Source organism: Pagrus pagrus (genome assembly GCF_965226575.1).
Source record: "Pagrus pagrus genome assembly, chromosome: 23".
In the NCBI taxonomy this organism is placed as follows: Eukaryota; Metazoa; Chordata; class Actinopteri; order Spariformes; family Sparidae; genus Pagrus; species Pagrus pagrus.
The window spans coordinates 4,419,752-4,441,296 of record NC_140205.1 but is presented as its reverse complement, the minus strand read 5'-3'; the positions used below and the strand labels follow the sequence as shown (position 1 = coordinate 4,441,296).

The 21,545-nt window shown below is 41.9% G+C and overlaps 1 protein-coding gene across 3 annotated transcripts in view; it reads left to right on the top strand.

Annotated features, from left to right (window-relative positions):
* tmcc3 (transmembrane and coiled-coil domain family 3) overlaps positions 1-19,920 on the top strand; it is a 49,180-nt gene extending 29,260 nt beyond the window's left edge. For all 3 annotated transcript variants that reach the window (XM_084345832.1, XM_084345831.1, XM_084345833.1), the window contains 4 exons: positions 12,649-12,813; positions 14,275-15,056; positions 16,515-16,650; positions 17,269-19,920. In XM_084345832.1, the coding sequence (XP_084201958.1) occupies positions 12,649-12,813; positions 14,275-15,056; positions 16,515-16,650; positions 17,269-17,571 (1,386 nt within the window). In that variant the 3' untranslated portion in view covers positions 17,572-19,920. The remainder of the gene's footprint in view (positions 1-12,648; positions 12,814-14,274; positions 15,057-16,514; positions 16,651-17,268) is intronic.
* The last annotated feature ends 1,625 nt before the right edge of the window (positions 19,921-21,545 follow it).

Genomic DNA, 21,545 nt, shown 5'->3' with positions numbered 1-21,545 from the left:
AAGGCTCTCTACCCCCCTGTTGGATATCTATTGTGCTGTTAGCTTGTGCTGGGTAAAAATATCATAATATTTGTGAGTAATCTTCGTGAAGGATGGGCCATAAAATGAGTCATCCATCTATTCATCAAAATTTATGTCAGTATGTTAAGGGGTCGTGTAAACTAGGCTAAGTCCAGCTGACTAGACTGTACATTTTAATAGAAATGTAAAATGGCCAAATGCTCAGTTGAAGGCCACACTATAAACTCTGACCCGAACTCGTTTGAGTACTCCATCTCTAATCGGATTGTGCTGGTCCACCTGTGGAGTTCAAACATTGACCTCGCCATGTTCCAGCAGGATTTTCTCTCTTTTTCGCTCACTCCCTTCTTCTCTGTCACTCCGTATCTCCATCACTTCTGCTTCCACGCCCTTTAAATCTCTTCCACTATTTCAGTCGTTTTCTCAAGATTACACCCTCACACATCTGTATCCTCTTTTTTTTTTTTTTTCCTCCGGAGCATTTTAGGTCCCTGCTTCAATGAGAGTGAGGGCTGCTGGGTAATCTTTGCTCTGGAAAGCAGAGATTAAAATCTCAGATTACAAGAGTGGTAGAGAGAGAAGAGGAGGGATTACAACTTTATTTTGCCTGTGTGTGTGTGTAAAGCACGTCATATACGACATACACTTGGTTCAGATTTTGCAGAGTTATCTCACATACTGATAAACCCTTCTTTAGCTCGTGTTGTACATGCTGTGCTCGGATTGAAAGCTCTGTGTACGTGTGTTGTTAGATTTTGTAATGGTCAGCTCAAGTCATTAGCTGAAGCTGAGCTCCCTAGATAGTAAATGGATTGCCAACCGCTCATTGATCTTTAACTCGATATCCACTCTGTTTCTCTTTCGGACTGTGATTCATCGATTCACTGTATTACATAGTTTCTCTCTGGTGTGGTCAAAATGGAAACGCAGTTGACTCGATCACCTCACAGTGTTCATCCCCAAAGAGCATTGCTCTTTAATTCTCCTCTGTGTTTTGATGAAAATGGACTGTAAGAGCTCTACGTAAGGTTTATTTAGGCTTGTACTAGAGCAAGCTTGAATTATCCCCTAAAATTTAGAAAAATGCTCCATATCAACGCTGTTTGAAATCAGATAAACTTTCTCTTAAAACAGCACTGTGTCATTAAATGTCATTAACATCACGCATTCAGAGACATTATCTTAATTACTACAAACAGATGAAACCAAATTACTGAAGATTGGCGGCTGCACACTCTCTTTAACATTGTGCATCATTTCTAAGCAGATCCTGTATTGTGTACTGCTTTGGTAGCGTCGGCTTCATGCTTTGAAAAAGGCTTTCATCAACTCTAATCCTTCTCATTCTGCAGCAGAGAAGTGCTGGAGAGTAGAGACAAGTAGCAGCATCCTGTTTGAGTCAGAGAGCAATGTGGTCTGAAGAACAAAATGCAGTGCAGAGCACATTCATCTACCACTGTTTTAGGCCACATGAGAGGTTTGGCTGCAAGAAAGGTTAGTCATTTGGTTGGTTGGTCGGTCGGTTAATCCACTTTAATCTAGATCTGTCGGCACAACAATTTGTACACATATTCCTGGTTTCCAGACGCTGACTGCGGTGATTCCCTGACTTTTCATCCGGTGCCATAATGAGGTTCACGGTTTTAGTTTTTTAATGAACCTCAAAACACTCGCAAACACAAATTTGGTGTTGTTGGAGTTCACAGTTTCTACCAATCGCATTGGACGATGCCATCTCTGGTAGGGGAGGGTTGTTAATGAAGACTGTCTCTCTGAATTTGAAGTAGTTTGTCCCCACAGAGTTGCCATAAAACAGGAGTTGCTCATTAGCCCTCAATTAGTCACTGCTGTTTCCCCACTGACGCTCTGACTGCAGCCCCCAACTGTCTCGTACAGCAGAGAGTCGTCTTGGCCCTCGTCAGCAAAGAGACTCAGATTAGCTCTCACTCTGCCTGGTGAGCGTCTGACGTACAGTAAATCCCTGTGTCAAGTCTTCGTATCCGCACCTCGTGTTTGTAACTTGGCTGTGTTCATCTTTAGAAGGTTGCAGCAAAGTTAGCTGGCTTGCTATGCTGAAAAAGCTAAGCAACAACAAAGAGGAAATCACAACGGCAGGATTGAGAAAAACACCCTTACAGCAGCCCACGTAAAAGGAGCACTGCGTCTTGGGTTTTCCTAAGTGGGTTAATAAGGAGATAATAAACAGGACATCGAGACGTTCAAACTTCTTCTCATTTTCTCTCCCACGCGAAAAAGACACCAACAGCTCTGCCTTACAGTACCTCTGAGGGGACAGACTCATTTTTGTGCTCTCTGGTGGAGCTCCTTTTAAATCACAATGGTACAATGGTGCAGGGATGATGACTAATGTGAACCATCATTATACCTTCTGAACCTCAGCAGCATGTTGACATGCTGACATTATCTTCAGCCTCACAGCGCTGCGAGCATGGCTGTAGACGCTTAGTCATATTCATTTAAATGCATCAGACTAGTTTGTTCTTTTGTTTGAATGACTCTTCCTGTCGATGTTTGTCTGAATAATTTAACTGTCGATGAACACTCTCCCAGTTTTCTCTGCATGCAGCTGAAAATCAAGCATGTATTAGCTCGAGCAGCACCTTGACAGACTTTTCAAATTCATGCATTTCATCTTTGCTGTGTGAGTGTGCACCAGTAGTCCCCGGCCATATTTCCTCTGGGTACATCTTAACTGATCACAGTTTGAATTTACAGCCAGTATAAAGGGGAATAAATGAGGAGGAGGAGGAGGGCGTGCTCTCCTGCCTCATCCCTCCATCTGTGTTTAGTTAATGAGGCTCTGGGGGGTTTTCTTAGGCCATGTTACTGCAACACTATGACACCTTAATACTGCATAAACATCTCAGTCTGAGAAACTACAGAGCACGGCCATAAATGTTTTTTTATGTCTTATCTCACAGCAAACACACTGCAGACGTCTGAAGTGTCGTAAAGCACTGAGTATAATGCGAATTTTATTCAGTTACGTGAGGTTAGAGCTTTTGATTCCCACTCCCAGATGTTTGTTAACTTTTCTGTTTTGTAATATAGTAAAACGCCTGTTTACCTTTTAAACCTCATTCCTCTGCATATAAAGCAAGACAGCCAAAAATGTTAATAGTGACCTCCTTAAATTAAATCCTCTTTCAATAATAAACCTTTTTTATAAATTCTCTTAGCTTTTTGTACATTAGTTTCATTGTTCAGTTATGCTAAATGCATTCATATACTTTCCATTAATTCTCTAGACGCTATAATAACTTGACATATGATTGGAGTGCTATTGAATCGTATAAAGTGGCTTTAGGAGCAGGATTACACATGTAACGTGCCAATGTAATTTGTAAATGATTGTTAAGTAAGGTGATAAAAGATGCATTGAACAACTTGGCAACTCGGTGCATACTGCAGCGTGTCGTCACCTTTTGGCCAGAGATGTTGAATTATGTGTGTCTTAGCCTCCAGATATTGTGGACGTGTCCTGTTCAGCTCGCCAAGAGTTCAATGTGTGTGTGTGGGTGTGTGCCGAGGGCAGCCTGTTCGGACTTGAAATCGTTTTTTCAGCTAATGCAGCGTCACAGTAATCAGGCTCACAATGTTTACTTCCCTTCTGCCCCACCTTGGGTTTGGCCTCTGTGTGTGTGTGTGTGTGTGTGTGTGTGTGTGTGTGTGTGTGTGTGTGTGTGTGTGTGTGTGTGTGTGTGTGTGTGTGTGTGTGTGTGTGTGTGTGTGTGTGTGTGTGTGTGTGTGTGTGTGTGTGTGTGTGTGGATCTGACAGCGTGTGGATCTCCCTGTTTTGCTGAGTCTCAGCCACACTTATCAAGTATGATAGTGATTATCGAGTGTCTACCTCGGTAAAATGATTGATTAAATTCCAATATTCACATATAAATGTTGCATATATTTTCATGCACATGTACTCATATTTAATTACAAGAAGGCTGTGACTCAAGGAGGTTTTCAGAAATGATTTTAAAGGGGAAGTCTGAGTTCATCAGGCAGGTCCCCACAGGCATTTTAAACCAACTGCCTGACAATTTCAATCAGTGTCAAGATTACAAGTAAAAGGATTAGTCAGTCAACCAATGAGGGAACAATTTTTATACGAAGAATATTTGCTGTTTTTTGTCTTTTGTGATAGTAAAATTAAATATATTTGGGTTTTGGAGTGTAATTATTGGCATTAGGAACCTGTGACAGGCATTTTCACTACTTTTGTGACATTTTATAAACTGTTACTTGATTCTTTGGCAACAAAATGCATTAGCCTCCACGTATGAGCTTTCTCAGGATATTCTGTGATCATGTAAACACACAAATCACGAGGTCTTTACCACCTGTAGAGTGTATAACAACCTCTATCATTACACCCTTGGATCAGAAAAGGAAAGACTCAGCGAGGGTGAAATGATTTCTTCTGGTTTCCCCCTCAAAGGGTCAAACCTCTGACTGCGACAATGAATAATTCCTCAACTGTCCCTGTGTGTATTCTAGCCCATTTTCCATTTTGTGTGTGTTGTGTGTCTGTTTTGCTCCCCATGTATTCTCTGGGTAGTCTCTCTGTTGTACCTCTGGAGCCCTCCCATGGGGAGGCGTGGCTGTCTGCCAGCTCCTCTTCCCCACAGGAGACTCCTATCTCTGGTCACAGAGTCACGGCTGATCCCCTCCGGGCAGGAAGCTCTCCAGTCCAATTCACATGAGCTGAATGTCTCATTTCACCTTATACCATCCTGTTTTTTATCATAGGTGAACTCGCAACTCTATTCTCTCTCTCTGCGTGATTTGAATACATTTTAAAACATGAGAACGGCTAAAAAAGAAGATATTCTGTCACAAAATCCAAGCTAGTTGTTATTTTGTTCTGTCTGTCCTGGCACAAGTAAATCCCCTAATTTAATAGGACAATAGCACATCAAATATTCATTATATTGTTTATTTCATCATCTCACACATTAAAAAATCATGCAGTATAAAGATACTCAGAGGTTTTGCTTTAATTGGAGACTTGAAAATCGGAAGTTACTTTGCTTTATTATTAAAATTAGTTTTTATTGAAGTCGCCTGAGGAGATCGGAGAAGTTCTGAGCCCTCAAATCACAGCAGTGGTGATGGAAAAGCTAGGAAATCAGAATAACAATATGTGAAAAGTGTACGGCTCAGTGTGTAGTAGCCCACATAGTGCACAATATAATCTTAATGATGAATAGCACTCTTAAAACTCAGTATGAGGCTGCGTTTCATTTATGATTCATAAGGCACAAACAATTTTTTTTACCCGTTCTGATTAGTTTTAGTCATCAGCCTGCACAAAACCCTGCTCAACATTTCAGTGCTGATGTGTGTCTCGCTGGATAGATTTGAATTCAATTCCTGATGCAGTGGTTTGTATAACAGGTACCTGGTTTTTTGGCAGCACAATGTTTTACCTTAATGTATGAGCCTTTCTCTGCAGCCCTCAGGAAGTCATAAATAACCAGGGATACTCATCTGTGTTATTCTCAAGTCTTGCTGGAACAGAGTGGCCTTGGCACACATAACAGAGTTTGCTGCTTTTAGCCTTTCAAAACCTGAGTATCTAAATTGTCTGAGCACATCTCCATATTTGTGCAAAGGGCTGCTGTATACTCTGTGCCGTTAGCTAGGAAAAGAGATACTGTTTGAGAGGGTAATTGTGCATATATAGACAGAGCAGAGGCAAGAGATTTTTAGGGCAGAGTAAAGGACTGATGGCATGGGCAATTACGTAACAAAACAAACCGTAAAAACTTTAAATCATCGTCCTTTTAGCCAATCTAGTGATGTGGCTCCAGGGAGTTTGGTCTATCAGTCCGCTGGTTGTTAACTCCCTAACTCAGGGTCCAAATATAATGATGTTTGGCAAGTAAAACCAAATCCCAATCAACCCTCGCCCCTACAACTTAGCCCCATGCCTCTGTTTTTCGCGTCACACCTGAGGGAAGGGTGTCCTGACTTCGTGCAGCCTCACAGACCTGCTAGCATGACTGTAGACTGTAAAGTACACCGCATGTTTTGTTAATCTCACAGTTGAAGTTTATGGTTTATGGTTCCCCTGATGTCACATCATGCATGAGGATAGTTGCCATGGTTACTTGCATGTCTTTATGGTGTCCAGATATGTGTTTTCTACTCAACTTCTATCCATGTATGAGGCGGTTGCGTGTCATCTCTGTGGTGATGTGGCTTCATGTCATTGGCTTAAGAAGCTACATCTTCTCCACTAAATCTCTTGATCTGGCTTCACCCAAATCCCATTATTTCCTCCCCAACACTCAAACACACACCAGTTTAATTCGGCTCATGCTAATCTGGTGTGCTGGTTCAGACACTGCTGAGTTAGAGCCCACTAATGTGGGAAAATCTCTGTGACATTCAGTGGTGTTGAGCACAGAGATACCAGTTTTCTTTATTTATGTATACTATGCAAGGTGCAATATTAACTTCTGTCCACCTTTACCAGCCACTCATTTGATAACCACCGTCCATTTGAAGATTTAACCAGCATTTGGCTGGTGCTTGAGCTAATTTTGTGCCCTGATACTATTTAATTATTTGATTACTTGATTAATCATTTGATCTGTCTATTGTCAGAAGTTGTCTTCTAATTGTCTGAAGGTCAGTTTTCACCCTTTGAAAGCCAAAAGCAGCAAATGTTTGTCTTTTTTTTTTTTTTAAAGAAAGGTTATAAAGCACAGCTGGTTTATGTTCTGTGGCAGGGCTGCAGATAAATCATTTTTATATCAGTAAAACTGAAGATTATTTTCTCAATGCTTTTCTTATGAATTGCTTATAGATTTCACAGTTCCTATCGACGGCCTTGACTTGATGGACTGGTGTCGTGGATCGATTTCTTCATCCCTCACTGTCGAACAGCTGATTGGTTTCTGACAAAATGTTGAGTCTCACCTCTCGGTATTGACGACATCACACTGATTGGCTGAGGAGGATGATTGCGTTGTTCTTGAGGGACTCAAGTTCATAGATTACGTGCTTCTGATTTGTCTCTACCTCTGGCTCATGTTAGTCGAAAATAAATTGATGGATCGGATGCAGCAGTAGAAAGCTTCTGACTCCACGCTGGGTGCAACAAAAGAAAGGTTTCCCTCACCTTTTTCCTGCGTGTTTCTGCCAGGCCGTCATCTCCCTATGGGAAGCTCCCTACTCCCAGCTCCCATCAATGAGCTGTCCTGGTGGGAGGTGGAGTATTACTTGTTGGCTCACTCTGTCTCTGTCACATACAGCACACACCGCAAGCTTCCTTCCTCTCTAGTCTTTAGTCTTGCCAATGCACATCACACGCCAACGCACAGACACACTATATCTGCCTCATCTCATATGCTTACATGTTGATTTTTTCTTCAAATTGCGATAGTTTAGGCATTTGAACATTAGTTTTTTTTCCATTATGAGTTAATCTATAGATTACAGCATGGCTGACATCTACCAGATGGTGTGACATGTGCAGACCTTTGTTTGTCCCCTGACCCTTTTACTCTTGTACGGTACATCTGCATTTTTTAATAAAGGTCTAAAAAAAAAATATTAGGTGCATTCCCATGAGCAGAGCAGCCATATTTAATGAGTCGTGGTTGATGAATGACTAAATGATTACTAAAGCAGTTCATCTGCAAATTAATTAATCGGCTAATGGAGTATTCATGTATTTATGTCACTGTTTGTAGTTGAGAAGATCATTCTACCTTGAAAGAAACAAAACACTGAGGAGAATATGAGATTTCTTTAGATTTCAACCAAGGAAGCAGCAGATGTTATGAAAATTCAACAACTAAACCAGTGCCTGAAGTGGAAAAAAGTGTGTCATCTTTTGTAATTACACTCAGAGCTTGTAATAACCTCATGAATTTATAACGGAGAGCCTGTTATGTGTTCCTGGAAAAGCAGGACGTTGCTCCTTCTGCAACAATGAAGTCAAAAGGACTGTTGACTTGTGTGATGATCTTGTGTGGGAGGGTTTTTTTTTTCTGTGTCGGTCTGTGTCTGCTCATCTCTGCGTAAAGACACAATCAGCCTTTTCCCTTGTCTTTAAAGTCAAATTTAGAGGAATTTTACAGTCAGTGTTACGACCATTAGTTCCCTCCAAGGAGAAGGACTGGAGCCCATTTGTCAAGTGCATTCTGAATTCACATCCATTCATACATTTTTCATTTCTAAAAGTAGACTTGTCTTGTTTCTGACAAGTTATCGGATATCCGAATCTCTCCTCTTTATCTCTCAGTGGACGAATGCCCCGCTGTGTTTGTGTGTTTTGGCGGTGTGTCCACCCATCTGTATGATAATCTAAATGGCCTCAGTGCAGGCGGGGGTCACAGGGCCAGTAGTGGCCAGATATTTGCTCTGTAAAACAGACACGTGTGTCCTCTGAGACATATGGTGCCTCTGTGTGTTCACATGTTAATAATTCCCCCACTCTCACCCTCAGACCCAGTTTCCAGTGTGTGTTCGATACGTGTTCGGACTGCAGAGTTTGAGGCTGCGTGTTCAAACGCTTGAATCTCCTGCAGCCGGCTGATTTATGACCAGGCTGTTGGTGTGTGTCAGAGGCAGGAAAGGAGGGGAAGGCAAAAAAATGTTGATTTGTGCAAATGCAAAGCGTGATCTGGCCACAAATGTTTTACAAACACACAACCTTGAGTCTAATCCAGTTGATTTCAAGGTTGTGTTATTTTGTGAATGAGAGTCCAAAGCAGGAGGTTTATTTTATACTGCATTACAATGATGATAAAATGATTAGAGACGTGTCAATAACTCATGCTGCAATTAAATTGACTGAATCAGGTTTAATTATTCATTTATCTCAATCTTAGTCCGCTAATTTAGCTGTGACATTGTCAGACTCATGATGGACATACAGTTAAAAGTTTTTTTTTTGTCTTAACTTCTTAATATATCAATTTTGAACACATATTTGTGTCTCCATGTAACTGCAGAAAAATACTGACTACACTATCACTTTTTCTTTTTCCTTATTTGTGAAAGAAAAGCACATTTTTCCAATTGGAAATAGTTTATTTTTATTGGAACATCTATAATACATTGGTGTACAGAGGGCTATTGTCATCAAGCATCTCTTCTGTGGTCCAAGGGCACATTTTGTTAGCTCAGCCTTCCTTAGTCATCAGCATTTGTGGGTTCAATTCAAGTCTTGAAAAATGGCCAGAAAAAAAAAGAGCTTTATTCTCAAACTTGTCCGCCTGTTCTTGTTGTGATTGATGAAGGCTATTCCACGCGAGAAATTGCTCAGGAAACTAAAGATCTCATAAGAACAGCACACAGTGGCTCAAACTACAATAGAAAAGAGAAGTGGGAGGCCCAGGTGCACAACTGAGCAAGAGGACGAGTACATTAGAGGGTCTAGTCTGAGAAGCAGACGTCTCACAGGTCCTCAGCGGGCGGCTTCATTAAGTGGAGAAGAGGCGACTCCATGACGCTGGCAGAGAAGAAGCCATAAAAGGATTAGGATGGGCGAAGAACACAGACAAAGACAACAAAAGCAAAGTTTGAAGGGCAGAATTATTATTCTGAGTAAAACGTATTATTTCTAGCTCTGTTCATGTCTAGACTGTATTTTCATTTGATGAAATAAAGTTTAGTTTTCCTGAAAAACATAAACTTTTGAGCGGCGGTTATGGTCTGCGGCGCTCACTTCTTTCCAACTTGACCTTTAAGATTCATCAGATTTATTTGTTTTTCTCTCTGAGAACTGTAAACAGACTTTGAGCTGCAAAATCAGTGGATTGTGTTTCAGGCACACAAAGATAAATAAGTAAATTAAAATTAAGGGATGTGTAGGAGCATTTCTCAATAACTCCATTTAGATCATCATGTAGGGAGGGAATACTCCATGAATAAACTGTTACACAACTATAATAATAAGAGAGATTGATTTGCAAATGTTACAGACGTTTTTAGTGGCGAGTATATTATTTCTAAGGGGATAATTTGGACTCATGACCTCAATATTTCTCAGATCCTTGCTCCAGCCCTCAGTGAGGATCTTTTGCGGCAGAGTGAACAAATGAAGTCTTCAGGGAATTTGGCATTTAAGGGTTAAAGTCCTGAACCTCGTGGCTATAAATTGTTAAAATCTCATATCAAGCTACCAGAGTGTAAAAACTGTTTTGTTGGTCTGCACCAGCAGTCAAAAAATCATCTTTTGAAAGAGAAGAAACCAAACAAATCCTCCGTTTTTGAAGCGACAGAGAGCAAATGTTCGATATTTTAATTTAATGTTGATTGTATCAGCGTTATTTACAACACAGGTTTGTTCTGGCTGCAGTTCTGGCCGTCTGGTTGGACTGATGAACGTGTGATGTTCTGACGGTAATAGCCATCTGTACTCAGGAGTGGCAAGAAGTCCAGTTTGATTCAGAACGGCGAAGTCACATGAATGACTCTCGGTTATTAAGAAACACTTTAAGTTACGAACTCATCGATGCTGTGGGACTTTAATTCACTGCTGTGGATGGTGATTGCGGACTCCGTATGACATATGAGAGGCTGTTCAGCCGAAAGCCACAGGACACAGTTAAAGCGTCACGCATTCAGTCGCAAAAAGGCGAAAGAATAAAGCCAAAAAAGCCGCCTTCGGGGTATGTCAGCAGTTTGCTCGTGTGTGTGTGTGATTTAGAGCTTCATCTGTCTTTGTGTGCTTCGCTGCCGTGGCAACAAGAGTTACCACATACTAATATTTTAGTTTGCCTTACATAATCGTCTGCTTTTGTCAATAGAGAGTGGATTTTCATTGCAAGAGGCACCGGGGGCCGGTTGTTTCGAAGCCCTGGGCTCCTCGCTGCTCCACGAACTGACCACTTTGAGTCTTCAGACAGATTTACTGTCTCATCAGCTGCCTTTTTCCTCCTCCCTCCCTCCAGTCTAAACACAAGAAGACTCTCAAGAATATGCACTCAATGCTCTTTTCATTCTGTCTTTTTTCTTTTCTCTTCTCTGCCAACATGGTTGTGTGGACTTTCTAAGAGCTTTTTCGCGAGGCAACATAAACACACTTGATGTTTTATATCAATGGCGCAGGATTGTGCGGCAGGTTTTTGGCCTGAGAGCCTGCACAGACTGCAGCCTCTGACGCCAAAGTTGCGCTTTCTGTTTGCAATATACTGTATGTATTTTATATCCCTCCTTGATTTTCACTGTCAGTATGCCTCTGAAAGTAGGAGTTAAACATTTTTCCTTATTCTTAAATTTCTAAATACAATACAATATGTGTTAAGCAGAGAGTACATCTTTACTGTACTTATTTTTCAGGTGTCTGTACTTTACTTGACTACTTCTTAATTTTTCAAAACAGATTTGTTACTTTATTTAAAATGCATTTGAGGGGAATTATTGATTATTTTGGCGTCATTGCACGACTGATGTCAACCTATCACTACATACCACGCACGGCTGACGCAGCGAGACAAAACAACGTAAAAGATGTAACAAGACAGAAACAGACAGAGAGGGATTATCTGCAGCTGTCTCCCTCGAAATGCCACTCGTGATGCTTTACCAACCCAAAATGTTGCTATTTGACATCCAGGGAATGAGACTCAACAAGCAACCACTGTTGTCCGGACTGTAATATCTCGACAACTCTTTGAAGGGTTGTACAGACTAGAGCTGCAACAATCATCTAATTATTTCAGTCACTTTTCAAGCAAAAATGTCAAACATTTGCTGGATCCAGCTTCTTAGATGTCACGATTTGCTGCCTTTCATTTGTCATGTATAACAGTGAATCAAGAGTTTGTTTGACAAAAGAAAGTCTGTTGGCACACAGTTCAGTCTGAAAGCCTGTATAGAACAGGACTTTTTGTCTGAAAAATATGAAAATATTTCTTGTCTCTCGAGTTTCTCTAACAATCACACTCCCTCAGTTTACTTCAGAAGAGCTGTCATTTTCTCTCTGAGGTTGTTGAACGAGGCATTATGTCATTTTGCGCCTCTCAGAGTCCCACAAGCAGTTATTACCACAGGTATCATTATCATAGGTACACCTTGTTCTGAAAGGTGATGCGTCTGTGGATTGTGGCTGCGCTCATAGTCACACCTTGAATCCTTGTTTTGCAAATGACATCATTACAGCTGAGTCGATGAGTCAATGGACAGAGAAATTATTACAGTAATGTTGATAATCGATTTTATGGGTTTACACACAGACAAATAAATACACACATGAGCAACAAAAGATGTGATGCAGCAGGAAAACCCTCAGATGGGCGAAAGTTATTACTGTAGATGATTTAGATGTTCTTTATTGTCCACCAGGGAAATTAAATTTGCTTTGACCAGCACAATACAAATAGACACAACAATAAATAACACAACCTAAATATCTAAGACAAATATTGCTGTATAAAATACTTTGTAATTTGATTTTTCTCAAAGAATTGTGAAAAAATGTCACCATACTTTAGTCTCAGGCTCTCAGATGAGACGATCTGCTGCTCTTCCTTGCCGTATATCACTGTGAACTAAATCATTTTGGGGGGTTAGGCTGTTGGAACAAGACAAAACATTTATGGTGTAAGCTTCTTTTCTCAATATACTTTCATTCTTGCGTGTCCACAGGCAGAGCGCAGCAGTTGCGATGTCCTCAGCATCCCCGTGCCCATCCGTCGCGGCGGCTCAGAGTCCAACCTCGACGTGGTGGACAGCGTCGGCGATGACGGAGTCGGCCTGGATTTCACCAAAGGAGCGCTGGGCATCGACAGCCTGCAGCAGAAGATCCTCAAGGTCAGAGGAAGCACGAGTCCCCTCCTGCGTGATCTCTTTGTAGATTCACTGTGTGAACATGTGACACGTGGACCCTCTGAACAAACATCACACGGGGGTTAAAGGCTAAATTGAACACCTGGTTGGCTCAGATTGTAGAGCTGTATCTTCTAATCCAATAATCAGCTGTTTCCCATTTAGATTTCAGCTATGATACAAGAGACACCAATCAAAAAGATATTAAATTAATTTGCTGAATTAATAAGCGTTTCTGTTGCACCTCACCTTCTGATTCATTTTCATGTTCGTCCTTGTTGTCTCAGCTTTTATTAAAAAAGGTTTTTCAGAGTGAAATTTAATTCCCTCATAGGAGGATTAGACTTCAATGCAATTTAGTTTGATCACTTTCAGCTGATTTTGTGGTTGATCCAAATGGTTTTGGAGCCGTAACTGAAACCAAATGAAGAGATGATTAACGGATAATGTTATGAATTACAACTCCCACTGAGTTGTGCAAAGCAATGAAAAGTAAAAATAAAAGTTTTTTATTTGCAGCAAGCTACAAAAAGTGAGCAAAGTACTGTAACTGTCGACAAAGCAAATCATTAAGGAGCCTTGTGGATTTTTATTGTCAGCAAACCAAAATGATGTTTACATTCGCTGTTGTCCACTCACCAAAACTCATTATCTGTTTTGATTAAGTCAGACCAGGACTCCAGATTAACTTTTTACGCTGGTTGCACTTCTTAACGCATTATGTAAATGATTGTAAACAGGAGTAAAGGTGCAGGTTAATGTTTTTCATCACAGCACACACAGCAAGAAAAGGTGACAACCTCAATTATTTAAAATTGTGTTTAAAAAAAAAGTCACTGAGTGTTCAGTCGCACTTTACAGCAACCTGGAGCCCTGCAAACTAAATTGTTGACTGCATTTGCTTTCTCATAAAATGCTTGCAAAGCTTTTTTTAAAAAACGTTTTATAACCAGCATTGTTGACAGCCATGTTTACTGGCTTGGTTGTTTTTCTTCCTTGCATTTATTGGCACCTTGCTGTGTTTACTGGTGCGTTACCACCATCTGCACATCACTGGGATAGTGTGAAATGTGCATGTGCGTCCTTCATGTGTACAAGACGAACACAACAGGTACCCTGTCAGAGAAAAACAGCTCAGTAGTGCCACACGAGGTCACAAGCGACGGCTAATGCTTCCCCACTTCCTCTCTTTTCATTTGAAGGCAGTGATAGACCTTTACTGGACCTTTACCTTTACTTTTCTAACATGATATGAAGAATAATAACTATAACAATACGTTTAAATATGATGATGTAAAAACTGTCTTTTTGGAGTCACTTTTAGATGGCGTGGACCGCCCTTAAGTTTCGGGGCCTTTTGACATTTTGCATCAAGAAATTCAAATTGCTCTGGAAACATACATGCATCTGCACAGAGGTTTACATTTTTGGGTCTTCTCCCTTCAGGTGACGGAGCAGATAAAGGTGGAGCAGACGGCTCGTGACCAGAATGTCGCTGAGTACCTGAAGCTGGTGAACAACGCCGACAAGCAGCAGGTAGGACGGATACGTCAGGTCTTTGAGAAGAAGAACCAGAAGTCGGCGCAGTCGATCGTCCGGCTGCAGAGGAAGCTGGAGCAGTACCACCGTCGCATGAAGGACAGCGAGACCAACGGGAAGCACAGCCACAAAGATGGCAGCAGCAAGGAGTCTGGGACTCACAGCAAGGAGGGCAGCCTGAAGGACATCAGCACCACTGGCCGGCACCCGGCGCTGGATAAAGTGAAGACAATTGGGCCCGGCGTGTCGCTTTCACCGCCGTTCTTCTTCAGCAAGTCGCGAGAGTTCGCCAACCTCATCAAGAACAAGTTTGGCAGCGCAGACAACATCGCCCACCTCAAGAGCTCCATGGAGTCGGGCTCAGGGCTGCAGGTGGAGGGCGGGGCGAGGGGTCTGAGCGGGAGCGCCACCACAGTAGCCAAGGCGGGCAAGTACCCGAGTGACGACGAGTGCTCCACAGGGACGTCTGCGTCAGCAGAATCAAATGGGAACGCAGCCGGAGGCTCGGGGGCGGGGTCTGGAGGTCCAGGGAGGTCAGACTCCAACGGGCGGATTGGGGAGGTGCTGGACATGGTGCGGGAGATCAGGGAGGCTCAGCACCAGCTGGCAGAGGACATGGAGACTCTGAACACACAGTTCAAACGAGATTACAGCTACTTCACACAGATGATGCAGGAGGAGCGGTACAGGTGGGTACAGCACAGACCTCTGCCACCGAGGACACACGTACCAGAGATTGAAAAACTGAAACAGCACTCTGTTAAATTAAAAGCAAAACTAATCACATGGATGTTTTAGGCTTTGCTCTCCTCAGTGTGTGAGGACAGGGAGTCTTTAAAGTACACACATCGTACACAACATGATCACATTGAAGCCTCATCCACAGTCAGTCTGCACATCATGTACACCACTGTGATTAGTACAACAAGATGAATCACAACTGAATCAGCATGGGAAAACGTGACAAAACCTTTAATTTAGATAAATAAAATCAAAAGCATGATGACCAGGTGAGCGATATCAGTACTTTTTACTCCTACATTACATTATCTCACAGCTGCAGTAACTAGTTACTTTAAAAGTAAAGAATTTGTACTCAAAACACGGAGAACAGAAGAAAATATGATGCAATATGAAGAAAAATAAACAAGAGCTCAAAACAGTCAGTGGTCAAACAATGAATCAGTGACAGTTTTGATGAAGGACGAAGTATATTATATACATAAGTATTTTTCTGAAACATTTCATGGCTTCAGCTTCTTAATTTGTCCCTTTTTCTTGTTTTTAATTACATGAAACTGAATGATTTTGACAGAAGATCAAGATAATGAGAGCCACAATAATAATAATAATAATAATGAGCCACAGAAGACATTTAACAGCTGTTTTCACTATTTTTGCCGTCTCAAGTAAATATTTGACTCATAAAATCCGTTCAGTGCCTCTTTATAAATACTTGTCCTGTAATAAAGATCAGTGACTTCCAACCAGGAAGGCCATGACTCAAGATGAATGAAGATCAGAGCGATAAGAAGGAGAAACTCTCCTGCTGCCTCTTAAAGTCCTTCTGAAAACCTTCCCAGAGGGAAAGATTAGTCTTTGGTTGAACAGCTCATAGTGCTCGGCTGCACTGTAACCAGTGATGAAGGTTGCAGGGGATCTTTAATGAAGATCAGCTGTTTATTACAGCCTTAAATATCCCCACACATCAGTACGATGCCAACAGATATTCACACGTCTGCTCCGGGTGTCTCAAATCCCAAGAAAATCCAACGTTTCTCACCCCGGCTGTAACGCTCCCATCCGGGCAGAGTCTGTTTGTGCATCTGCTGCTGAAGTTTAAAGAGCTTTTGACAGTTTTAGAGGGGCCGTTATTACCAGCTTTTGTAAACCAAAAATAGATGGCAGCGCTTACACACACACACACAAACCCCCAGACGGTTGCTAAGTCAACCAAGGGCAAATGTTTTCAGCAGCTTAGTTGCAAGTAGTAGCTAAACTGCTGTACTGTTGGTCGCCCACACACACACTCAATTACGCATTGTTTCTCCCTCTCTCCTTGGCTCTCTGCCTCCACCTACTCTACGTGTGTGTGTGTGTGTGTATGTGTGTGTGTGTGTGCGTGTGTGTGTGTTACCGTCTGTCAGGTATGAGCGGTTGGAGGACCAGTTAAACGACCTGACGGAGCTCCACCAGCATGAAACCAGTAATCTGAAGCAGGAGCTGGCCAGTATAGAAGAGAAGGTGGCTTACCAGGCCTACGAGAGGGCCAGGGACATACAGGTAATGTGTGTTTTGTATACACACACACACACACACACACACACACGTAGCCTATACAATAAGTAGCAGTTGTATAATACATCACACACTTACATTAAGCGTTTAACTGACATATATTTGAAGTACAGTGCTGGGAATTGAGTTATCGAGCGCTAGGAGCTATTTAAGCCGCCCCTGCTGATGTAAAAGTAGCTTTCGCACACAGTGTTGGTGGTGACTGAGAGTTGGAGCATCTCCATGGCTTCGACACGCATGTGCTGAATTATCAGTACAAAAGATCAAACGTTGTGTTGTTTGCGTATGTAACATAAGTTAACCATTGCAATCCCGACGTACATCTCTGTAAGCATCATCCACCCACAGACACTGAAGCTAAAGAACAACTGTACATCGACTGGAGTCTGAAGCTTTGATGGATTCACTTCATTATTTTCAGATTCTTGGTCAGTTTGGATGAACTACAGATTATTTTTAGGGCCCTCCCATGACCCAGTGTCCAGGACAGCTGACCTGATTTGTCCCCTCCCTGTCAGCATCCCTGCCTCTGAGTCACTGCTCTCCAGCGTCTCCCTAATCTTTACCATGTTGTGTATTTGTATGTGTGTGTGTGTGTTGCAGGAGGTGCTGGAGTCGTGTCAGACTCGTGTTTCTAAGCTCGAGCTGCAGCAGCAGCAGAACCAGACGGTTCAGGTGGAAAACGCCGACGCTAAGGTGCTGCTGGGAAAATGCATCAACATCATGCTGGCCATCGTCACCGTTATCCTGGTGTGCGTGTCCACGGCAGCCAAGTTCACCGCCCCGCTGCTGCGTAGCCGCCTCCACCTGGCGCTCACCTGCGTGGGCTTGTCCGTGTTAGCGCTGCTGTGGAAGAACTGGGAACATTTACAGTGCGCTCTGGAACGATTGGTCCTCCCGCACTGATGGAGGAGCACATTTAAAGACGTTGTCCGAGCCTGGGGAAGAGTTTACATGTAGCCTTACACCAGCCCGAGTCCCCCGGAGAGTTCAGGCTCCACAGTGACTTGATTTATGGCTCTGTGTTTGCATGTCTAAATGGGGTCCATGCGAATCCACAAAGCCTTTCCCAGAATGCACCTTCACAGTAATTCTAACAAACAACACACAGATGTAAGCTGATATAACAACTGTGACAAACCTCTACAACATGCTGTCTACGAGGCTGAAGGTGCAAAGTATCGCTACGGTCCAGTAGGAGATGAATCAGCTGGACTCGGATGAAAGCCGTGTCACTGGATGTTGGACTCCCTCCGCTCTCATCTGGTCGCACCAACAACAGACGCTGAACCTAAATATAGAGGAGTGAGCTTTTATTGTGGCATGGGAATACAGTGGTTATTTCCTGCCCTTAAAGGGAAGTGTATCTGTTATAGCACCGCCTCACACCTCTGAACAAACACTCGCTGGCAGTACGCGGCCAGTCGATCAGTCTTGAACCTGCACAGTACGCCTCCTCGTGCACCAGCTAGCTGTGACAACACAATGACACATCCACCTGAAGGTTGATTTGTACCGTGTGTCTGTGCCGTGTATTTATGTGACGACGTGCGTCTCGTTCAAACGGACATTTTTTTTAAGCTGTTCTTTTAAACTGTGGGTGTGTTTGTGTCGGAGTGTGCATTCATGTACTGTACGCCTGCTTGTGTGTGTGTGTGTGTGTGTGTGTGTCGTTACTGTGTTTTTTTAAAGAAACTGTTTCACATTTAGTGAAATATTCGCTTTATTAGTGAGTTAGGTGAGAAGATTACAGGTGCAATATCTGTCAAGTTCATACTCCAAACAAATAGGGGGCGGCATATCATGAGAGTAACCGCTAACTGCTGCTGACCGTGGCTTAGCCAGTTAGCCGTGCAGATAGCCGTTCAAGGCTGGGAGCTCGGGGACCAGATGAGTGTTAGTATTAACACTGCTAGCACAGAGGCTTTGGACTGCAACGGACTAGCTGGTTAGCATGCTAACTTCAGTAGCCACACAACACATAGGGGTGATAATGTCAAAACTGCTGTTTATTCACATTCTGTTGATCATTTTAGTTTAGATTCTTACATATACAGCCAGGGGACAATTAGCTTAGCTTAGCTTCGTATTTAGAGTGGAAAGAAAGGGGAACAGCTAGCCTGGCTTTTGGATAGGCTAGCCGTTTCCCGCCGTTTCCTGTCTTTGAGCTAAGCTAAGCTAACAGACATGAGACTGGTATCGAGCTTCTCATTTAACTCTTGACAAGCATATTTCCCAAAACGTCAAAAATTCATAGACTGCCTCCTGTCTCGTTAATTTGATGCTTTGCGGGGTTTTTCGTCATGTAAAATCTGTCTGATGTTTTTTTGGTCCGTGAGTGCTTTACTCAGTTTTTAGCATCCACCAGCTGGCGTGTCGACTGTGAGGAAGGCCTGTGCGATTAGAGCACCCTGATTTTTATTGAACTGCCTTTTAACGAGGCGAACAGAACAAGCTATCTCGCGTGTGAAAGCCTTTGATGCCGTGCTGCGCTCGTGTCCGGTGGGAATAACAGCAGCGATGCTCTTACAGTTCAAAGTCTTGACTCCCACCTGTAGAAACTTGTCTGAAGCCACAGGGAGACGGTGGGTGATTCCTGCTAATACATTTGAAATGCTCATAATAATTCCTTTCAGCATTTTCACACTCGACTCTCTCTCACAGCTGGGGAGTGACTCATGTGAGAGGAAGTCTGAAACTGGCACAGAAAGTCCTGCCCCGCCGTCATATTTAAAGACTTGTGAATTGTAATGACGCGCGGGATGAAAACTGGTTGTTTTACTCGATGTAAGAGTTTCTGCTAGTGTTTTTTCCCACGTGACGTGAATGCAGCGTTACAGATCAGACAGAGGAAACTGAACAATGTAGCTCCCGAGCCCTGTATCACTGTGATGCTGAGGGGGATGAATGGGACCGATGCCTTTTCAATGCAGCTTATTTCCTCTTTTGTTTGCGTCCCTTTGAAAGCCAAATGTGGAGATTTTTAAGGCACCTCAGCCTTTTATAAATAAAACTGAAATTACCTATTTTTTTCGCTCACCATTAATCTTTTGATGTTTTATTTACCAAATTGGCTCGAACACTATTTCCGTCTGCTCCTCAGGAGGGATGTGCACCTCATTCCCAAAGCTGTATTTGTAAATCCATAATGTATATTTTCACATTTGTCTCCTCTGTGTGCTTTAGTTTCTTGGTTATGGATTTCCGTAACATTATTTTTTTTTCAAATGAGAAAATAAATCTGTTTTTCTAAGAGTGTTTCTGATTTTTCTGTTTCCTGCCGGTTTCCTTTCTGTTACGAGAACCTCATCTATTAAACATTATCCACGAGACGGGCTGTCTGATGTAAGGACGGGGATCAAACCGCTCTGCAAGCATCATAAGGAATTCATACATAAAATGGGTGTAAATGACTTTGACAAACACCCACCAGCTGCAGCGTGGAGCACTGTTGTACCTCTGAACCTCTGAAGTCTTGTTCTTTCTAGTATTGCAAAGAATATTTCAGATATTTCAGTGTTTCACTCAACTCATCACTCAGAATTATTCACTATGTGCTGCTGTAACGTCCTCACATGAACCACATATAGAAACATTGTAGCAAACACTGGGTCACTGAGATTTATAGAGTTATTTTAATATTAACTGTGCTTAGCCTTTATTTTCTGGATGGATATAAATAGGTAGCTGGCACACATTTAAATAAAAAAAAAACACCTTCATATTCGTAGCTAAAATACTCTTCCTAGCTTTCTTCCTAATATCTAAATGACAACAGTGTCAATACCACCATCTGTAGAGCGGTTTTAGGGCTAAAAGTAAATAAATAATTAATTGTATAAAGGACTAAATAAATAAATAAATACATAACTATATAACAAAATGCTTAAATGAATAAATAATTATACAACTCGATGCTTCATGAATATATCATTTTGAAGTAAGTGCTTCAATAAATTAGCGAAAGAATAAATATTTAATTTAATGCTTAATTGTCAGCATAAATAAATCACATGTATGACACTAATTGTTTATATGTTAATTTGAGAATTCATTCAGTAATTCAAGCATTTATTTTAAAAAACATACATTTATTAGCAGTAATTTGTATAATTATTCATATAAGCATTTTGTTATATTTAGTTTTGGCCCTTAAAAACACCCACAGCTGCGTCTGTTTATTAAAGTAAGAGAGGGTTAGCCTAGCATAAACAGCTAGCTTGGTTCTGTCACGACCAATAAAGCTCATTGATTATTTATTTATTGTCTGTTTGCTCGATACAAAGACCTCACTAATAAAAACAACAGGTTGAGGTGTTAAGTGACTTCCTGTAGTCAAATTTGGGACAAAGTTAGCAACTGTAGCTTGTTCCCCCATTTCCTAAGCTAAGCTAAGCTAAGCTAAGCTAACTAGTTTAATGTTTCACAGAAAAATAAAAGAGTGCTATCAGTCAAAGACTTAAATCATAAACTATCAATGTAAATGATGCGTCCTCACGCGCCTCGGACAGACTGAGATGTTTATTAGCGTGGATAAACAGATCAGTGTGTGATGATGGATGTGGCGGGCAGACTGGATGTAGCTGTCAGATGTTGTTAGTGTGGAGATGAAGAATCACTCAACTGATGTTCAAGGACTCAAACTATCTGAAGGACTCATGGAGTGAACTTCTAAAAGAAAATCACCAGGTCAGATTAAACATTAGAGACATAAAACTTGATTTAAAGCCTCCTGTCACGCAGTTATTGGCGAGCTGGCGTGTTCATTTCACTTCAGCTTTAATGACCTTCATGAGGAGGTGTAGTCATTAAAGATGTGAATTTATGGATCCTTAAAAATCCAGGATCTTTATTACCTGATACTAAAAGCTGTTCACACA